Raw genomic sequence first — 22,443 nt, 5'->3', positions numbered from 1 at the left:
GAAGCAGGAAGGAAAACAGAATTCCCATCACACTGAGAATGTCATGCAGGCAAACAGACACTGCCACATGGGCTGCTGGGAATGCCCTGGTGTGGCTCAGGACACTTCCCGGGGTTACAGAGAAGAGCAAAAGCCATGGAGGTGGGCACAGTTTCAGTCACAGTATTGTTATACAACATCCTCTCTCTCCAAACTGTTCAAACCATTCTATTTTCCCAAAGTCCACCTTTACTAGATGGACAAGATGTGAGGGAAAACAAGTAAGCTAAATTATTTCTTTAAAAAATCCACTTTTGTCCTTACAAGCAGCTCAGTAATTCTGACACAATTCAAGAGTTGTTTATCAGTTATAATCTGGACTCAGCCGCTCACTTAGAGAGACTATTTTATTTTTCCGTCACCCTAAATGAAACAGACAACAATGATATCTGAAGAATTTGCTTCTTACAACAGGTCAGTTCTGATGTTCATTTCCCAAAGAGCTGATGACCATTTTTCAACTAGTTTATTTTTTTGGCCTTTCTTCACCAGTGTTCTGTTAGACAATTAGGAAAATTATCTATGACTCTTTTCTCAATTTTCCCTAAAACAGTACACAGTAAAGACCACTCTACATGCATAGGAGAGAGGATAAGTTCCCACAGACAATGGATGTCTAAGGGCATTAAAGTTTCATTCTTTCCCAGAACCTGGTTGAGAAAGAACTATACAGACTAACCATCATGTGTCTGGCTGTTTCTCTCTCCAGGGGTTAAAAAATGATGAACGCTAAGTTGCTTATCACCCCAAAATAAACTAGTCTAGGAATTAAAACAAGCTGTATGAAATCCCCTGACCCAAAGCTTACATCCCTAACATTTACAGCACTATTTGTGCTGCTGTGGTCACTAGCCTTGCTCAGTCTGACACCACGTGGTCACCTAACTAGTGAGAGAGTACCACAATGAGGGACAGTCACTAAACAGGCAAATAAAAGAAAGTATCTCCTTTCAACAAACGATGCGGGGACAACTATATATCTATATGCAAAAGAATGAAGTTGGGTCCCTTCCTCACACTATACACAAACATGAACTCAAAATTAACCATGGGTTTTGATGTAAGAGCTAAAACTATAAAACCTATAGAAGCGAACAGAGGAAAAAATCTTTATGAACTTGGGTTAGGCAGTGGTTTTCAAGCTCTGACACCAAAAGCACAAGTAACAAAAGAAAAAAAATTAACTGGACCCATCAATATTAAAACCTTTTGTGCTGCAAATGACACCATACCATCAAGAAAGTGAAACAACTTATAGAATGGGAGAAAATACTTGCAAATCATACATTTGGCAAGGGACATGTATCCAGAATAGGTCAAGAACTCATAACTCAAAATAAAAAGACAAATAATCCAAGCAGAAAAGGGCAAAGGATCTGAGCAAACATTTCTCCAAAGAAGATAAATAAATGGCCAATAAGCACATGAAAACATGCTCAACATCATTAGCCATTAGGGAAATGCAAATCAAAAACACAGTGAGATACCCCTTCACACCCACTAGGATGGCTGTCATAATTAAAAAAAAAAAGATAACAAAAGTGTTGGCAAAAAAAAAAAAACAGGAGAAATTGGAACTCTCATATGTTACTGGCAGGACTGTAAAATGTTGCAGCCACTGTGGAAAACACTTTGGCAAGTCCTCAAAATATTAAATATAGAGTGACCGTATGACCTAGTAATTCCACTCCTAGGTACATACTCAAGACAAATGAAAACATAAGTCCATGCTAAAACTTGTACATACATAGTATACCAGCATTATCCTTTATAGCTTCAAAGTGGAAACAACCCAAATATCCGTCAAGCGATGAGTAGATAAATAAAATGTGATATATTCATACAATGGGACATCATTTAGCAATAAAAAAGAATCAAGTACTGATTCATGCTACAACATGAATAAACCTTCAACACATTATGTGAACTGAAAAAAAACCAGCCACAGAAGAACACATGTTGCATGATTCCATCTACATGAAATGGCCAGAACAGGCAAACCTATAAAGACAGAAAGTAGATTAGTGGTTGCCTGGGACACAGGACAGGGAATGGAAAGTGACTGCTAATCAGCACAGAATTTCTTTTGGAGACAATGAAAGTGTTCTAAAATTAGTTTGTGACAACAGTTGCACAGCTTCGTGGATATACTAAAAACCACTGAACTTTACATGCAAAAGGGTGAATTATACGCTGTGTGAATTATATCTCAATAAAACTTTAAAAAAAACACACAGACAAAGGAAAGAAACTGAAAAAGACCTCTGCGTGAGCTCCGCCAGCTGCCCTCCATCCAGTGTGGGGGGTGCTATAGCCAGCAGTGACTGACCAGCAGTAATGTGAAGCAGAGACTACAGTGGAAAGCCAGGGTGGCACATGGAAGCAAGTTTAGCCATCTTTGTCCCTGACAGGGATCCATCCGCGAGGCTTGACAGTGGCTGAAAGATGGTCAAAGCTCTCAGGGGCCATTAAGAACGAAATAGATTTCCTTTATGCACTGATACCACCAGGGAACTGTCTATTTGGAAAAACAGACACAAAAACCATCATCTGAAGAGTGCTGAAGAGTGCTGAAGAGTCACAATGGGGTTTTGTCTTCAGAGGCAAGTTGTACCCACCGAATCTGTTGCTTCTTTTTCTACGACAGCGTAAGCAGGAGAAACCCACAGCAGCCCCTGGGATCTGCAAGGCCCCATGAGCAGTGTCAGAGCTTTTCTTGAGCACTGACTTTAATGACCAGTCGAGTTCACTTGTGAAGTCATGCACAGCAGGAGGTTTCTGCCCTCAACACCTCGCTCCATTTCACTACAGGGAAACTGAGGCAAGTGATAGCCTTTCTTAAAGCCAAAGCCCCTGTAGAAAAATGGTCTGTCTAGAGCATTGTTCTCTCGGTTCCTGGCCTTGTCCACAGGTGCCCCCCACTCCCCAGCCTGCCACCTCCTCCAATGTCTGTTACAGCCAGTCAGACAGATATTCTGGAGGCTCCACATGTGACCATTCTGTGCTGAGATGATAACAGAAAATTTTCATGGGGAATGAAAAGAAACCACAAGCCATGTCTACTCAAAGTTGGGTCTGAGGGTCAGGAAGCTAGCCATTTGTCCTGGGGGGGGGCATAAGACAGGTAAAGAGGGGAAACTGCCACTTTTATAACTGTCTTCTTCCTAGGAAAATGTGGGCCAGCACAAGGAAGAGGGCTGGGAAGGAGAGGAAGAGGATGAAGGAAGGGAAGGAAATCAAACCAAACTGAAACACCACAGTTTTGAACTCGCTTGCCCCTTGGCTCAGGTTAAGTTCTATAGCTTAGAAGGTCTCTTTCTAGATGACTAGGAGCCTGTAGTACCACCACAAAGAGGAGTAAGGCAAAACTACAACCATAAAATAACACCCCTCTATGGCCATGAGTATAAATGTAAACAGATTTACATGTACACACATACGAAGATTGAAAAGATAGTTTCTGACCTCCCTGATGTGACGTACTTACTTTTGGACTGCTGTATGGGGTTTCCCGGTCGCTGCTGACGCTGGCCCGCCAACAGTGCTAGAAGGCTCTTGGTTTTCTGTAGCTGGGTTTTCAGGTCGGAATTTCCTTCGAATGGGCTTTGATGGAGGCTGAGAATATGGTATGTCCTGAGGATTAAATACAAAAAATAAAACCCAAAAGTTAAAAACTGAAATGTTCCCCCATCATGCCAATGTCCTCATGTTCCTCCTAGGGCCATTCCCAGGTCAGGTGCACACTCTGCTCAAACCCCACACCTGAGGACATAAGGCTGATTCATGGCTTCCCAAAAACAGGGTGGGGGGAGGACACAGGTATCAGATTCTAGGGGCCTTTCTTTTTTCCTTTGTTTTCTTTCCATGCTTGCAGTCTACTACCGCTTTTTGCACCTAAACGGACACAGAAATCATTCCAGTGGCCCACCTGCCCACCCTCCCTTTTTTCAATGCTGTGTGCATCTCACACCATGAGGCCTTTTCTGACTGAAGACAAAGCTCACTCTTGCCTCACTTTGGGGCTTGTGGGAATATGTTGCAAGTTTTTAAGTTTGTGAAGGTCTCAGCCATCTGCTCCTCATTCTTGCACTCCAATTCATATGTGAAATTAAGCTCAAGGGCCACAGTGTCTTCTGGAAGAAGACAGCCAACCTGCTTCCTGGGAGGCCCCTCCTCACCCGTGCTCCCAAGACCACGGCCCATGCTCTGACCAGAGGAGGGCCTTAGAAAAATGGGGAGCAGCAAGGAAAGGGTAACAAGGTGAACAGATAGCATGACAAGTGAGTGGTGCCTCTTGAGCAAGTGACCTGAGACTCAGTGACAAAGGTGGGCTAAGGTGAAGACGCCAGGATGCAAGAGAGGACCATGGCACATAGACAATGAAGGGTAGACACCCCCCCCCCACCAGAGGCCCTCCTAGAAGCTCAGCAGCACTCAGGGTTCTGCTAAAGGCACTTGGCCCTCCCCACCACACCTCCTGAACTTGCCAAAAGCAAGGCCACCATGTGTAGCTGGAAGCTGAAGAGGAAGTGCAAACTGTCAGTGACATCAAGGTCAGGCCCAAGAATCATCAGCAACCTAATCTTCACAAAGAACCCAAATTCTAGGAAAGCTGGATCATTAACATTCAGGTCAGGACACCAAAACCAAAGTAAAACAGATTTGCAAATAGAGACAAGCCCAGGGGAGGGGCTCAAAATGCCATCACAGAGGCACCTTCCTACAGGCCTTACCTTCTTTGTTGGACTACTGTCTGCAGCTTGAGAGGGGGCTCTGTTCAGCTGGGGGTGTATTTCAGCCTCAGACGCTTGTTCAGACTGTAGTGAAATATCACACAGAAGATAAAAATGGAAAAACGTAAGTACCTAAATATATAATGAAGAGCACTTAGAAAATGTCACTAAGTGGAAGTTGATTTAGACCAACTTGCAGCCAAGCATGGTCAGGTCTTTAAGAAAACCTTCCCTAGACCGTGCCATTCCCTCCCATGTCTCCTTCCAGCATTGTTCAATCTTAGGAAAAGGAGTCATGGTAATGTTGTCTATAACTAGACATAGGTATTATTGAAAACTAATGTTTTACAAGCTCAAGCTAAAAAAAAATTAGGCTTACTGAAAAAGAGGGCTGAGAAATGAATTAAAATTTTAACCCAAGCACTAACAAAAACAGTAACCATAATAATAAAAAACACTGAAACTTTAAAAAATATTAAATTCCTTAGAAAAACACTGTAAGAGCTATGACTCTTTACCTTAAAAAATGTAGGGGTGGGAGAGCATGATGGAAGGAGTAAACAGAAGGGTTGAGGCTACCGTTTGTTAATGGAATCAGTGGACAAATGTACCAAGATTGGCAAGGACTGCCCCCAAAGCCATTCAAGACCGAGCAGATGCCACAGAGCCAAGCAGGAGAGCACAGGGAGATTAGGTGCCATGTGCTGCTCCCTGTCTCCAGGAGGCCTGCAACACTCAGCTGCTATTAGCCAGCAATGCAAAGTATTAAAATGCAAAGAAAAAACCCTCCATAAGAACTAACGTGACTTCTTCGTTATAGTGACATCAGTGCTCTGCCAGCAAAGTAATATGCATCTGCAGCACAACAATCATCCCGAGTATGTCTATTCTGTCCTTAACCCGGCCTCCTCCAACTCCTTGCAGAGCCTGGCTTCTTCCTTCCTCTGCCTCTACTGAAATAGACAAGGGCACTAATCCCCCATTTATTGGATTCTTGCTGCCTCTTCTAGTTTTCTCCCAAGCCTTCTGCCCAGCACAGCACCCCTGACTATCTTTTTAAAACTCCTGTCCCTGGCATCTGATGACCTGCAGTCACCTGCCGGTAATCATGATCTCTCTTTCCTGTTTCGACTCGTCTTATCCCTCAGATGTAGGATTTCTCAAGGTTCTGTCTTTGGTTCTCCCACCCTATTTCTCCTACCACCACTCATTGTTTTCCAGAGCAATCCCATCTGGTCTTACAGTTGCACTGCCCTAGCTAGAAACCTCAGTTCCCAACCACCTCTCCACCTCTTCAAACCCATGACGCAGGCACTCAACATGCCTGATTTCTCATTCCAAGTTTTGCTGATAGCCTTCTCCTTTCCATTAAGGATAACTGTATTGCTGCTGTTGTCGACAGTTATATGAAACACCAAACACCGTGTCATATAGATCTCCAGGTGTTCTGCATGAATGAAAGCATTTCATCATCATCACAGCCCTAGGAAATAGTTATTACCCCGTCTTATTGGTGAAGAAACTGAGAATCAAGAAGTTGAGGAACTCACCCAAGATCACACAAACAGCAGGGTCCAAACCCAAACCTCAGGTTCCAGTGGTGGGCTAGTGACCACTATGCTATACAGCCTCAGGTACTCTTGGGCCCAAGTGGTACTCATTCAAGAAATATTTATTGATCAGCTACTATAGGCAGGCCCCATGCTAGAGCTGGTATTCAAGATAAACAATACTTAGACCTTTCTTACAAGAAGCTTGAAGTCTAGTGGAAAAGGCAGAGAAATGACGGGGCAAACATGCTTCGGTGGAATTCAGACTTTGGTGAGGAAGTATGGGGGCTCCAGGAACACCCAGGCTGTGTGGGTCAGCAAAGACTTGGGTGAAGGTGATATCACAGCTAAGACCTGAGTGATAAGCAGGGTACAGCCAGCTGGAGGGGCAGTGCATGGGGATGGTGAGAAAGGAAGCTCCGATACCAACTTCCGATACCAACCAGCTTAGGACAACACGACAATACAGAGGCCTAGCCCCAAGACAGGCACCACGAGAGAAGCAGATGTAAGGGGAGCTCACTTTCAGGCACACAGAGTTTGAAACACCCAGGCAACAGCCATGCAAAGCTATCCGGGAGCCATTCCTTGTCAAGAGTATGAGGAATGTTAAGAGTTCACCCACCTCCCCTGGGGATTCTGACAAATGGTGTCATATTTCAAGACCTGCGGGCCCAGGGGTGCCTGGGTGGCACAGTTGGTTAAGTGCCCCACTCTTGATTTCGGCTCAGCTCAAGATCTCAGGGTCCTGAGATCAAGCGCTGCGACTGGCTCCTCACTGGGTGTGGGGCCTGCTTGGGATTCTCTCTCTCTCTCCCTCTGCCCCTCCCCCCAGCTCTCATGTGCCCTCTCTCAAAAAAGAAAGAAAGAAAGAAAGAAAGAAAGAAAGAAAGAAAGAAAGAAAGAAAAGAAAAGAAAAGAAAAGAAAAGAAAAGAAAAGAAAAGAAAGAAGAAAAGGAAAGGAAAAAAGAAAAAAAAGATCCGCGGGCCCAATGTCAGCTTTATTAATGGCTGAATGAGGGCCCAACAACCTTCCAAATGCAGGGCTTCCCCTGACCTGTGCAGAAGAACACAACTTGGACCTGATGCCCCTTCTTGCCTTCCATCCACAAAACTATTGCTTGGAACACAAATGTTCCGGCCTCAAGTCTATGCATGCAGGCCTCTGCAGGACCACAGGTATGCAGTGACACATCCTGCCAGCCAGCCAGAGAGAAAAGGAGTGGTGGACCAGTCTCCCCGCCTTTCACCTGTTCAGCTCTCTTCCATCAACAGGCAGAGAGAAGTGTTTGCCCTACTGCTCCCTTTCCTGAGGAGACAAACAATCTCTCTCTTGTGGAAATACTGAGGGAAATGATAAATCAGACCCTCTTCAACAAAAATAAGGATTCTGAGCACAGCAAAAGTAGCAGAAGGTCATTGTCATTGCCTCTGCTTTCTCTTAAACATCTATAAAAACCCAAAAAACAATGGAGTGGGAGTTGGGAAGGATGATGAAAAATGTCTGACAATTTTTTCCATTTATGGTTTACCTTCCTGAAATCGTATCCAAAGGCCTAGGTTTTCTAGCTCCACAACCGAGAACAAACAGCTCCTTGGCGCTATGTCAGGTGGAATCTACCCACCAACCTCCTTGGGAGGAACATCAAGACCTTCCGTCCCCACTCCATGACTGATTTTAAATGGGTCCATCTACTGAACATTGAGAGGAGTGAAATCTTGTGAGGGGCCTGGAGCACAGGAATCACGAAGGTCCTGGAAAGGCAGAGCTTCACCAGAGCCAGGCATTAACCCAGGAAAAGAGATGAGGAAAAAAATTTAAAAAATGTTTTGTGGTAAAAAATTTAAAAACCCAACAACTAAAGATGAGATTTAGAGATACAAAAGCCCCTCTTTGCAAGAAACTATTTCACTTTCCCTCAGGAAAATAGTGTAAGGCTTAGCAGCTGGAAAGCAGAACAAACCTTTGCTATTTCTTCAGACTTTTCTAAGGTAACAACTTGGAGACAATAACCCATGAAACGGGAGCCTCAGCAGCTCCCTTTTCCTCCATATATTAAAGTAGGGAAAAACTCAGTATGGACAATACGCCCCTGTCTGAAAGTTCTGATTGTCTGAAATAAAAGCCAATGCTTGAAGGTTGTGGATTACAATTACTAGTACAAATGGCAGTCTTCCCCTCATGGCTCACTATGTAACATGTACCCAACCAGGATGTGGCAAGGCAGGAAAATGTACTTTTAGCTAAGAGCTCACTGAAACTCCAGCTAAAGTTCCTTTTAAAAATATATATCTCATATTTTAATATTAATACTTCCCTACCCACAAATAAGAAATACAGTTTCATCCTAATTTTGCAAAGAAAAGCCTGTATGAGTCACATGGACTTAGAAGGTGCTGCCACTCCAAATGGAGACATCTGTTCTAGGATTTTGCCCGTTCCCATGGTTGATGGGACAATATGGTCCCTGCTCAGCTGGCTCCCCAGAAATGGACACAGGCCCAGGAAGGCTAAGCATCTTGATTCTCCACCAGAAGAAGGGTTTGTTCATTTATTCAATTATACAGATATTTATTTCGCATATCTCGTGTATCACTTCCCAAAAATCCTCATCTCATGTTCTGCTTCTGGGGAACCAGACCTGAGACACCAGGCAAACTTCTCCCAGAACAAGGGAGTTAAAGCACTCTAGTATTCTCCTCCTTGGTCTCCCTCTAGGTTACTTGCTCTGGAAAAAGTCAGCTGCCATCTTGTGAGGACACTCAATCAGTCCTAACAAGCGGCCTACGTAGCAAGGAATTAAGGCATCCCACCAACAGCCATGGGGGAGAGCCATCTTAGAGGTGGATCCTCCAGCCCCAGTCAAGCCTTCAGATGACTGAAACCTAATGAGAGACCCTGAGCTGAAACCACCAGATTAGTTTCTCCTAAATCTCTAAGCCACAGAAACTGTGAGATAGTAAATGTTAGTTGTTTAAGGCCTCCAAAAACACCCACTCTAGTAGGTCTGAAATTTGGTGGAATAAAGGTGAACAGTAGAGAAGAATAAGAAAGCCAAAGCTGGAGAAAGGCAGTGGAGTGGATCCCACATGGTCTTAGAGATCACTGTCCCAGATGGTCTATTCACCACTCAGCACCATTCCCCACTTCCAGGTTCTTCCCTATGTTGCAGGGGGTAAAAACCTGGGAAGAACATTTATAAAATCTCCTTTCAATAATGTTCCTTGTTGACTCTGAGAGTCACTCACATGAAACCAAGAAGGTGAAAGAAACAAGCTATGTTACTGTTCCTCAGAAACAGGTGGGAAGAAAAGCATGGGATTCAGCAGTCAGAAGATCTTAAGAGTGGCCTCAGGCATTTTCCCACAAATCATTACTTAGATGCTACAGGTAGCCTGAGGTCCTCCAGCTGTTTCCTTTAGTTCTTGGAATGTCTTAACATTCAGAAAATTGTGGCAAACCTGACTGGTAGCCTTCCCTTTTCTTTCCTCCTCTAGCACAGATAATTCTTTAAGTACCTGATCCCTTAAATGAAATCTCTTCCAGTGTGAAATACCTAGAGTGGTTTCTGTTTTCCCAATCAGACCTTGGCTAATACGTCCATGTTGAGGATTTGGAGCTTAGCCTTACGGCCACAAAGTGTGGTGGGGGGGGAGGGACACTGAAAGATTTTAAGTAGGGAAGTGATAGGACTAGATTTGCATTTTAGAAAGATGATTCTGAATCCAATGAGTAAAATGGATTAGAAGCAACCCCTAGTGGGCAAAGGCAATTCACTTAAAAAAGACTGAAAATGAAAACAAGACAAGAGGTGATGGTCACTTAAACCAGTTTGGTGGGAGTGGGGATAGGCAGATTTGAGAGATATGTGGCTGGAGACTGGATACATCCTTGGTGATTGATGGTATGTGATAAGTGAAAGGAAAGAACAATGACACATGGGAGCCAAATTTTGATCTTCAACAATGGATAAATGGTTGGGAGGAAATAGTTTAGAGCAAGAGAAAAAGCAATAGGGCAGCATAAAAGCTGAATAAAATTAAGCAGATTCATCACAAGCAGTGCTAGAACAACCCACCTCTATCTTCTTACAGCAGTATCTCTCAAATAGGGGTTCCAGGGAACACCAGTTCTATGAATTGCCTAGACAGGGATAGGAAAACTTTTTCTGTAAAGAGCCAGATAGTAAGTATTTTTAGTTGTACAGGCCATTTGGTCTCTGTCTCTTCAATGCAAATGTGCAACTCTGCTACTGAGTATTAAAGCAGCCAAAGAAGACAACATAATGAATGGGTGTGACTGCGTTCCAATAAACTTTATCTACAAAAACACGATGGTGGGACAGATTTGTCTTGTGGGCCTTAGTTTGTCAGCCCCTGGCCTAGAGGAAACAGAGTATCCAGATAAGCTTAGGGAACATGGCATAGTCTATCTCCCTCCTAGAAATTCACAGAGTACACAGCACATCACACAAACTCTGAAATCCTGTGAGGTAAAGGAAGCCACTGCCTTTGCTTAACCCAGCAGTTTCCAAACTGATTTGGCTCCAACTTCTTATTCTCATGTAACTCCTATCAACATCCAACAAAACTAATGTTCTGTGGAACATGCTTTGGGAAACAATGACCTACAAACTGGATTTTAAGGAACAAAGGAAAAATATTCCATTTGACCCAAATGCCAAATGCCACATTCCACACCTAATCCTTCCAGAGGAGCACTCTGCAGAGTGGTTGGCAGATCCAGCTCCAGGGAGCCTCTGCTAGACCCCCTTCCCCAAGAGTATGGAGGCAGTGTAAGGACGGGGTTGCTGCCTGGCAAGAAAGGCCTCCCTTCGTTTCTCCCTTCCTCCCTCCTTCATTGCAATAGCAGCTGTTGCTGCTACCAACTACATCTCTGCATGAACTTATTTACTGGGCTTCCTTTAAAAGCTCCTGGACACAAACACAATAAAATCATTCATTATAATAGTTAAAGCAAAGGAACACAACACCGATAAATTATGGATTTTTAAAAGTAGCTTAAAACAACATGTCCCAGATTTCAGTTCCACCCAGGCAGGCTAGCTTTGCAAAGGTTTCATAGTTTCCATCTAAGTCCATGTGCTCATTACACCTCTTACCTGGGCCACTGTAAAAACTGCCGTGGGTCTTTCTCTAGCTTTCAGGTTTTTTCCCAGTCCAATCCACCCTGCACACACTGAGGAAATAATTTTGTAAAGCACCTTTCCTCATCAAAACACTTTTTCCTCAAATCTTTTCAATTGGTCCCTAGGCCTATGGCATAGCACCACAGGCCTTAGGGACACTCAGCCAGTTAAAGATCTGCTATCATCTGTCTCCAATTTGCCTCTGCATCATAACTACATTAGTTAGCCCATATAGATCCCACTCCAGGCACATTAAGTATTACCTGAATCTTCAAACAGACCAGAAATTCCTTCCCAATTCAATTCTGTTTGTTCTAGACCTTCTAAGCCAGTGGTTCCCAAATATAGCTACACGGAATTATCCAGAGAATTTTTATAAATTACAGACTTTTAGATACTACCCCAGACTTCCCTAATTAGAATCTCCTAGGGGTGGAGCATTAGAAACTTCTATTTTAACAAGCTCCCTGGGTAATTTTTATGTAGCCAGTCCAGACCAACTGGGGACCATCGATGGCCCAAACTCTTCATTGAAAAAATGAGAAAACCAAGTCTCCAAGGTCCTGTTCTGAAAAGGGCCACAGGTGCTGCACCAAAAACTAACTAGGCTTAATTGTTTTCTTGTCCATTTACCGTGGAGGGAATAGGGGTGTCTGCCATATGGTTTCATAAAATAAATAAATATTTGAAGCTGGGCAAAATCTTCAGCAGTAAGACTTTTGTTTAAAAGTCAAATTTGCAGGGTGCCTGGCTGGCACAGTAAGTGGAGCATTCAACTCTTGATCTCAGGGTTGTAAGTCTGAACCCCATGTTGGGTGTAGAGATAACTTTAAAAAATAAAATCTTGGGGCACCTGGGTGGCTCAGTTGGTTAAGCGGCTGCCTTTGGCTCAGGTCATGATCCCAGGGTCCTGGGATCGAGCCCCATATTGGGCTTCCTGCTCAGTGGGGAGCCTGTTTTTCCCCCTCCCTCTACTGCTCCCCCTGCTTGTGCTCTCTCACTCCCTCTGTCAAATAAATAAAATCTTTAAAAAAGATAAAGTCTTAAAAGTAAATAAGTAAATAAATGTCAAATTTGCAACAAAAAAAGAAACAGTGGGGAGGGGAGGGGAAATTACAGAAAGGTGATCAAGAGGTACAAACTTCCAGTTATAAGATAAATTAGTAGAGTTATAATGCACAGCATAGTGACCATAGGTAACACTGTTGCACAATATATAGGAAAGTTATTAAGAGAGTAAACCCTAAGAGTTCTCACGACAAAGAGAAAACTTTTCCCTTTCTTTTCTTTTTTTGGGGGAGGGAAGGGAAGTACCAGAGGAGAGGGAGAGAGAGAATCTTAAGCAGGTTCCACAGCCAGCCCAGAGCCCAATACAGGGCTTGATCTCACGACTCTGAGGTCATGACCTGAGCCAAAATCAAGAGTCAGATGCTCAACCGATGGAACCATGCAGGCACCCCTTCTTTCTTTTATCTATATGAGAAGATGGATGTTAGCTGAACATATTGTGGTAATCTTTCACAATATATATAAATCAAACCATCATGCTGTACACCTTAACCTTATATAGAAATGTACATTATTTCTCAATAAAACTGAGAAAAGAGACTAAATCTCTTTTTAAAAATTAAGTAGCCTAGGGGCGCCTGGGTGGCTCAGTCAGTTAAGCATCCAACTCTTGATTTCCACTCAGGTCATGATCTCAGGGTCGTGGGGTTGAGCCCCGTGTCAGGCTCCGATCTCGACAGGGAGCCTACTTAACATTCTCTCTCTCCCTCTTCTTTTCCCTCTGCCTCTGCCCCTCACCCTGCTCATGTGTGCTCCCTCTCTCTCTAATAAATAAATAAATCCTTTTTAAAAAAAAAAAAAGCAAGTAGTCTATTGCAGAAATAATTGCTACGGTGTGGATAATTGGTGAATTTATTTTATAAACTTTGTAATACTCACGCTGAGAGATTAGAAAAAGAAACTCAAGTTTCATCTATCACCCAAGAATCAGGCAGATCCCAAGACTGGGAATCACAAAGGCAACAGCTAAATTCTAGGCAGATGAGCAAATGATTGTGCTATGGCCTCTAGGGAATCTCCAGCATCCTATTAGTATTCTAAATGTCACTTGATGCCTACTTTTCACCTGACCTCTGTGTCTGCTAGATAAGGGCACATGAGAAAAAGGCACGTGGTCATATCCAGGCATAGAAGATACAGAACCAACGGCCCGCAGCACAATGGCCACAGCAAAGCCCATCAGGCCACAATCAGTTTCAGAGACAGGGTCCAAAAAACTGAATTTCTCTGCAAGAACGATTGCCAAAATCCATGACCCAAGTCACCTATGAGAGACAGAAACGGAGCTGGTGTGTAAGCACTTGGAGGGCACGATCTATGTTTTGCTTCACTGTCCTTTCCCTGATGCCTAACCTGAACGGCAGCACATAGCAAGTACTTGAATCAATGTGTGGAATGAGCTAGTAATGAATTCAACACTGTTTTATGTTCCACTGGACAAGTCAAGAATTCATCCTACCGTAACTGGAGCCACAGGGCACATCAGTTACAGGGCAGAGGCTCTGGAATCTATCCAGGGTTTGCACTTTCTTGGTATACAAACGGGGCATGTACTAACATCTCTGAGACACAGTTTCTTCATCTGCACAAGGTGATAATTCACCTAAATCCTAGCATTTGTAAAGATTAGGCAAAATAGCTGGCTAGAGTGCTAAGCACAGTAACACAGTAGTCACTCAATAATGGCAGCTACTATCATAATTAAGAGTAAATATACAGGGGCGCCTAGGTAGGGCAGGGCGTTAAGCATCCAACTCTTGGTTTTGGCTCAGGTCATGATCTCAGGGTCGTGAGATCGAGCCCCACGTCAGGCTTCAGGTTCTGTGGGGAGTTGGCTTGAGAATTCTCTCTCTCTTTCTCTCTCTCTCTCCCCCTCAGCCCCTCCCCCTGCTCATGTTCTGTCTCTAAAATAAATAAATCTTTAAAGAAAAAAGAGTAAATATAAAATTGGTTTCCCAGGCATAGATTCTGCAACTGCAAAGAGCAGCTAATTCAACATAAAGGACTCTTCCTCTCTTGCCAAAAGATGAAAACCTAGACTGAGAACATGCTAACTGCAGTTTAGAGTATACACAGGTCCCATAAAGCAGGCTATCCACAATCCAAATTTGTGCCACTGAATATTGCTGCTATCAATATTGGAGGAAAGAAGCTTTTAAAAATAAAAGCCCTTTCAGATTTCATGGTTGCCTCATCACAGACATCTCAGGCAGCTTACACTGAACATCTCTGGTAGCCCCCTACAGCTGGCCAATACAACATTGGTGACACCCAGGGGAACACTGACAGAGGAGCTCAGGGACAACTGCGACAGAAGTGGATAATCAGTAACTACAATGGGCAACAAGCCCCTGGATACAGCAGTCACATAGCATAATCCCTTCAGGATTTCTGGAAGGCACAGGATTATGGACAATATCCATGAAACAGACTTACTGTGACAATTAAAGGACCATGGATGGGTGCTTTATTTTGGTCTAAAAGACAAATATTTTGACTATGACTGGGATTTTGTTTTTCTATTTCCAATTTCTACTAATAGAACAGAAATCTGAGTCAAGTCTGAGCCCCACCCTCTATTCATCACATACCTAAAAGCCATATGATAATGCTCTCTGCAGAGTCAACATAGACTTCATAGTTAAGGGGATCTATGACAGGATTCTCTTGAGATTCATGTTTCCCACTGAATAAGGCTGAAAAAAAGGTGCCATATGCATGCCTCTTGCCATATCAAACACATGCTTACTAAACAGGCAGCCACTACCAACACAATTCAAAGACATCTGGATATTAGGCCTTTAGAAATCTCTTTTGCTGGTCCCCCAACCCTGACATATATAGGCCTGGCAACAATAGCAAAAGTATATAAAAATTTCAAAGTGTCTTGAAGCCCTAGCCCTAGCCTTTCTCGATCTTTTACCACACTTAAAATCTTCAATTCCATTCCCAGTTCTGTTATTCTGTATTAGTGATGGAAATATTTGAACATCTTTTCTAACTAGTGATAGCTGATAATTAGACTGTGATTAATGTTCGCTTTTGGGTTGACACAGCCCTTCCTGCATGAGCTATGTCCATCACAAGAAGGTGGCTTCTAAAAATTTCAATTAGAAATAGCTGGTTAGAGAGGGAACTATAAAAATTATTTAAGAGTTAGGAGCCAGTCACAAAATAAATCCAGTATTGATGAGGATATAAGAACTGGAATAGGAACACTGTTGATGGAATATAAAGCAGTACAAACACTTTATAAAACTGTTTGGCAGTATCTACTAAGGCCTATCCTATGACCCAGCAATTCTTTTTTTTTTTTTTAAAGATTTTATTTATTTATGTGACAGCCAGCCAGCGAGAGAGGGAACACAAGCAGGGGGAGTGGGAGAGGAAGAAGCAGGCTCCCAGCGGAGGAGCCCAATGTGGGACTCGATCCCGGAACACCGGGATCACGCCCTGAGCCAAAGGCAGACACTTAACGACTGCACTACCCAGGCGCCCTGACCCAGCAATTCTACTGTAGGCATATACCCAAGAGAAATGAAAACATCCATCCACTCAAAAACTTGTACATGAACATGCATAGCGGCATGATTCATAATTGCCAAAATCTGAAAACCACCCATATGTCCATCAACAGTGGAAAACAGTGATATCTTTGCATATACAATGGAATACTATACAGCAATGACCTATAATTATACACACTAATATGGATGAATCACAGAATATATGTAAGCCAAAGAAGCCAGACACAAAAGTATATACTGCATGGTTCCACTTATATAAAGTAGCAAACAGGTAAAACTGATCTACGCTGTTAGAAGTCAGAATAGTGGTAACCCTAAGAAGGGATAGTAACTGGAAAACAGCATGAGATGTACTTTCTGGGGTGCTAGTAATATTTTGTTTCTTAATTTGAGTGCTGATTATACACGTGTTCAGCTTGTGAAAATTCGTTCAGTTGCACATTCAACGTGCAATTTTCAATTGGCATGTTATACTTCGATAAAAAGTTAAAAAATAAATCCAGTAGCTAATTTCCTGTAATGTTCTTAAAGTGCCACCTAGTGGCACAAGTTAAATGTAAACAAGAGGGGAGTTTCACCTCTAGCGACTTCAAAAATATGGTCCCATTTCTAACAGCACATTCTGGGATTGGGCTGCAACAGTGCCCTAGACTAAAAACAAACGAGCAGTTCCTGTGTGACATACAGAACCCCTGACAGAAGGATTTAGCAGCAAGTGAAGCTGTCTACTACAGAGCACACTAGTACCAACGAGCTGATGATACACATCACCTCCCAACCCCACCTGCCATCAGCTAACGGTGGGGGTATTTACAACACAGACATGAGGAAAGGCTACAGAGTGGGGCTTTTTCTTTTCCCAGAGGGAATATTTACCAACACACCATGAAGTGATATGTATATAATTTGCTGAACAGAACACGGCATTCAAGAGGAATTGGAAAGAAAGAAAGACTTTATCCTGTTTTTCCTGGACAGGTTTCTTTCCCTCTTTCTCACCTTAAAGGCAAGGCCTTAGTCTAGTTTCTTCTGATTATGTCTGAGAAACACAAAGTTAGGAAGGCCTGCCCACAGCAAGCCTTCGAAGCTGCCAAATGAATAAAGAATATTTGCTCAAGGTTTTGCCAGTAAACTGTGAAAGAGCATCTTGGTCAGATAAAGGCCCTCAAGGCAAAGCTGCAAACTATAGATATAGGTGTCACGATCCTTGAGTTAGGAGATGGTGGGTTAAAAGGCTTATGAGGAGGCCTACCTGTCTTTCCATCGATTCTCCTCCTTCATGTTTCCATTATTTACAAGAAAAGGTGATGATCTGGATTTGGAGCTACAGGCTGTAGTTTGCTGACCCCTGACGTAGGCAGAGGGCCAGCCCGTGAAAGGTCACAAGAGCAGGAAAGAACACCATTCTACTGTAAGTGGTTTAGTAAGCCAGTCCAGCACTCATTCTGGGCTTAGGACCGGCCACTAATTTCTGGTTATCCTGAGTCTGCTCCTCCGTGTCTGCCAACTAGAACCTGCTTCTGTTTTGCTGGGCCTGGAATGATGATAATTATAACAGCTACTTTGCACTGAGGCCTGACTATATGCCAGGCACCATTCTAAGAGCTTTATGGATACTCATTTAATCATTATAACAACCCTATGAAAGTAGACACTACCATTATCCCCACTATATACATGATGAAACTGAGACACAGAGAGAACAAATAACTTGGCCAAAGATACAGAGCCAGCAAGAGGAAGAGATAAAATGTGAACCCCGAGCTCATGTTCTTAACTATTCTGTCAAGGTGCCTCCCTGGGTCCAACTCCTAACTATCCTCCATTGTCCTTTCCCATGAACACCACAGCACACTTGGACACCCTTCCATCCTGCCCCACTTCCATACTTTCTCCTTCCCTGACACACAGGAGTACTAATTGGTTTTTGTCACTGTGTGGTGAGGGGGACAGAGAAGAGAAATAAGGATTCCATTGTTTAGGAACCTAGAAACCAACCAAACTGACCCCCAGGGGAAAGACTGGGGTAGCTTGTTAGTTATAGGAAATATGGCATCCAGCTATTGCCTATAATCCTTGACAATACTGCATGAGAAAATGGATTTAAATTAAATACATAACACATACCAGGAGACACTATAAAATGGATGGTGCTAGGCAGGAGCATATCGCAACCTTTGTGCCATGATAGTTCTTGGCAAGGTATGGACCTGTTGTAAGCATATTCCATCAATGGGATGAACTTACGGCACCTTCCAGAAGAATGATGCCAGCAAAGTCAGCTTTACACAACAATACCATGAACACAATACAGTAAGGGGGGTAAACTAAGAAAGAACACAAGTTACTAGTAATAGAGTAAAGCTAATTCATTAAGAGGTTTCATAACATAAAGTGTATCTCTGATAAAGATACTTGTCAACAACTGAGTTGACAACTCAATTGAGATAGGTTAAGGGGCGACTGGCTGGCTCAGTCAGAAGAGCATGCAACTCGTGATCTCAGGGTTGAGAGTTCGAGCTCCATGCTGTGTATAGAAATTATCGAAAGAAACTAATTCTGAGTCATGGTTGGATAGCATAGCATCTTTGGAGGAACTGGCACTCTGAGGAAAGATAGCTAGGATTAGAGTCATAGCATTAATTCTTACTTGCTGTGGATGACCTTGAGGAAATTCCTGAAGTTCTCTGTGCCTTGGTTTACTTATCTGCAAAACAAGAATAACAATAGAACCTATCCAGCCTATGACTGTGATGAAGATTAAGTACGTATTGGTCAAGCACTTAAAAGAGCATCTGGCATATAAGCACTATATATAATTATTTATTATACAAAAGTTCTCTGCCTTTCTGTTTCCTTTTAAAAAGCAGAATAAGGACTACAACACTTGGCCTTTTGCTACACCAAATATGGTCCACTGACCAAACTGTGAAGGCTATTTTGGCCAAGATAAATGTAAGTCTGCACTGAGAAAAGCACTTTAGCATTTTCACTTAGTGTATGGCAATACTTCATATTTAGAAAATTACTGGTGAGCACGGAGACTGGAAATTCTTGCTAACTTTTGCTTAGCAAATCTGTAGTTACTTTTTGTGCTGTGCAATGGATGATTCCTCTCTTTCTCTAAATGTTTATCATTAAATTTCTAGCACCTCCTCAGAAACCTTTCCCAGCTCTCCTCTTTACAAGAGCTAGCTAGCTCTGTCACTCACTAGCTGAGAAGCTCCAAGGAACTCACTTTCACTTTCTGAACCTCAACTTGCTCTGCTGTAAAATAAAATGCAAGGACAGATGTGAGAGCATGAGCATAAAAAGTATTAAAATTTAAAAAGACTTAGACACACTCAGAAGCAAGCTCAACATTCCTGTAGGGCCAAATCCCAAAATGGTTGACCAGTCTGGGGGTTCAGAAGCAGGCAGAGGCAGATGAGAGCTCATACACAGCAGAACAACAGGTATTTAAATGCCCCCGACGAGGCAGGGGGCCTCCTCCACACTTATTTCCTGAAGCCAGAGGCTAAGGTGGTGCTGATTCACCACATGTAAAAAGCTGCAAAACGAGGATGAAGCCTGGGAAGGTGCTCGGGGCTGCCTACTTAGGGAAGGAAACAGAAGCAGATACAGCACTGCAGCCTAATCTCAGGTTAAGCCACCATCTGGTGCCACCCGCACCATCTCTGACAGGTGCACCAGACAGAAGGGCTGAACCTCAAGTATAAGAACTAGCCCTACACTTGAGGCCCATGGGTGCAGGGCTGTGGGGTGTGCTTGGCAGATACACCATGAACTGCTGGACAGGGAGGAGCTCCAAGAACTGAGAATGAAATTTCAACTCCAATTCAAAATAAGACTGCTAAACAAACTTCCAGAAGCATGAAGAAAAAAACCAATACTAAGAAGAACAGCCAAAAGAGAGAGAGAGAGAGAGAGAGAGAGAGAGGAGATGAATTTACTCCTGACAAAAATGAAAATAGAACAAGTTGAAACTGACTTCAAAATAATTAAGTTTAAATCCTCTCCAAGTTAAAAGTAGAAAATGCATCCTTAAAAAAAAGAGACAAGTATGAAACAGAAATTGACATAAAAAGGTAAAAGAGCCATCACTAGAAATAAAAGGTGTATTGACATAGAAACATAGCTAACTGGACTTTGAAAACAGAATAAGTAGAGAATCAAAACCTGCAGAGATATGACTAAGAATGTTCCAAATTAGAAGACATGGTTTTCCAGATGGAAAATGCACACCAAGTGTCATCTGGAATAAATAAGTTTAAGTCTATGCTTAGACACATCGCAGTGAAATGAAAATAGAACATCGAAAATAAAGTTTTAAAAGCCACCCTAGAGGAAAAATAGTCAATCCAAAGGAACCAAAAAGAGAATTCTCAGCAACAACAATAAACACTAGAAGAGAAGAAGGTAATACATTCACAATGCTGAAGGAAAATAACCCTCATTCTGGAATTCTGCACAATGCAAAATTACCTTTTAAGACAAAGGACAGTAAGAGTTTATTAACTAGAGAACATGGATGAAAAAAACTAGTAGATGGGAAAAAAAGAAAAAGAGAAAAACTACTACATGATAGATTTCAGTAAACAGTGTATTTGAACCTCATAATTGCTGAAGTTATCCTAACTATATGATTATGCAACATGACATATCTTATAAGTTCTGAGAGCATGGTGTCTAAAAGTTGCTTCCTAAGAGTCAGTTTATTCTGATGAAGCTTTGAGTGACTTTTTAAAATTCTAATTGTCCTATCAGAGAACATTTTTTCCCTTTTTCCTAAATGTTAATTGAAAGAGGAACTCTTTAAAAGAAAAACTACATAATTTTCCCACCAAAAAAGAGCTATCTGGGGCGCCTGGGTGGCGCAGTCGTTAAGCGTCTGCCTTCGGCTCAGGGCGTGATCCCGGCGTGCCGGGATCGAGTCCCACATCGGGCTCCTCCGCTGGGAGCCTGCTTCTTCCTCTCCCACTCCCTCTGCTTGTGTTCCCTCTCTCGCTGGCTGCCTCTCTGTCACATAAATAAATAAAATCTTTAAAAAAAAAAAAAAGAGCTATCTAAACTACTACTAATTACTTAGCAGTTTACCTCCAAATGCTTGACAGCAGACACTTGACATTTTGGACGGAAATACCTGGAGACCTTTATGGACACCCCAATTCACACACATACCACTCATGTAGTCTCCCCAAAATAGAGAATGTATTTATAATAAACAAGTTATAAGATGAAATAGGTAAGTTATAAATGAATGATTTAAGTAACCCCTTTAGGCCCCTAAAAAGAGTTAGTGGAAATTCACTGAGAAGTTAAAAACCTCAAAAGCCCACTGGGAAGGGAACACCGTCCAGTAACACTGAGAAAGGAATTCAAAATCCGACCACGGCGGAAGGGCCAATCACTGTGTTCCACAGACTTTCCAGATCACCCTGAGAAGGCAGAACACCTTACTTCAAAAGTCAACTACTTTTACGTGGTACAATCACGAAACTTTTCTGTATTCAGCTGTTATCCCTCTTTTCCACTATTTTCCATATAATCATTTTAATAGATGTCTAATACCCTATTAGGCAGATAGATAATACCCTTGACCAGAGGCATCTTCTTGGACATCTGTCTGTATTGTTTTTTATTTTTATTAGTAATACTAAACTAAATGTAATCATAAAACTTTTCCTTTCTTTTCAACAGTTCTTGGGATACATTCTAATAGCATTTGTTGATAGCAGGCAAAACTATGCATGCTGTTTCAAACAGTGGGATTTATCTTTAATCTTCCCTCCACTATTACAATGCCAGTATTTCCTCACTATATCTCTGTCTTCTCCCTGGACTTATCACTACGGCAGTTTCCTCTGCCTTTTTAATTTCTCATTCAATGCCAACTGTTTGAGAACAGCTTTCAAATTCCTTTAATAAATCCTTATGAGAGGACTTGTAGAACTCTCAAGATTCAATCAACAGAGGCTGGTCTAAACCACAATTGTCTTCATGTTACACCAACCTGGGGCTCTGAAGAGCAATTTGAGTCATCTACGAACCAATCCTACAACTAGGGAACATACAGTAAAAAGCACTGCCAAAGTTAATACAGGGGGGGGAAAAAACAACCTTACACAAAACAGAAACATTTTACTGGAATATTTGACCTTGATAAATTCAAAACAACATTATCTACAGCAAGAGATAAATTTATCAGAATCTGATTTTAATTTAAAATAAAGCCTTTTTGGGGAGCCTGGGTGGCTCAGATGGTTAAGTGTCTGCCTTTGGCTCAGGTCAAGATCCCAGGGTCCTGGGATGGAGCCCCACATCGGGCTCCCTGCTCATCAGGGGACCTACTTCTCCCTCTCCCTCTGCCGCTCCC

General features: G+C 42.5%; 1 protein-coding gene across 7 annotated transcripts in view; it reads right to left on the bottom strand.

Moving 5' to 3' along the window:
* The window catches only part of REPS2 (RALBP1 associated Eps domain containing 2), a 215,800-nt gene that overhangs the window by 29,542 nt on the left and 163,815 nt on the right, over nucleotides 1–22,443 (bottom strand). For 4 of the 7 annotated variants that reach the window (XM_057310293.1, XM_026480258.4, XM_048213703.2 and 1 more), the window contains 2 exons: nucleotides 4,773–4,856; nucleotides 3,527–3,672 (listed from right to left, as the gene is read on the bottom strand). In XM_057310293.1, the coding sequence (XP_057166276.1) occupies nucleotides 3,527–3,672; nucleotides 4,773–4,856 (230 nt within the window). Of the gene's footprint in view, nucleotides 1–3,526; nucleotides 3,673–4,772; nucleotides 4,857–18,717; nucleotides 18,775–22,443 lie in introns of all 7 variants that reach the window. The other 3 variants (XM_057310284.1, XM_057310292.1, XM_057310289.1) reach the window with 1 other exon arrangement.

The sequence above is a fragment of the Ursus arctos genome, chromosome X (assembly GCF_023065955.2).
Source record: "Ursus arctos isolate Adak ecotype North America chromosome X, UrsArc2.0, whole genome shotgun sequence".
Classification (NCBI taxonomy): Eukaryota; Metazoa; Chordata; class Mammalia; order Carnivora; family Ursidae; genus Ursus; species Ursus arctos.
Note: the sequence above shows the minus strand (reverse complement) of the source record. Positions and strands in the feature narration are given on the sequence as shown.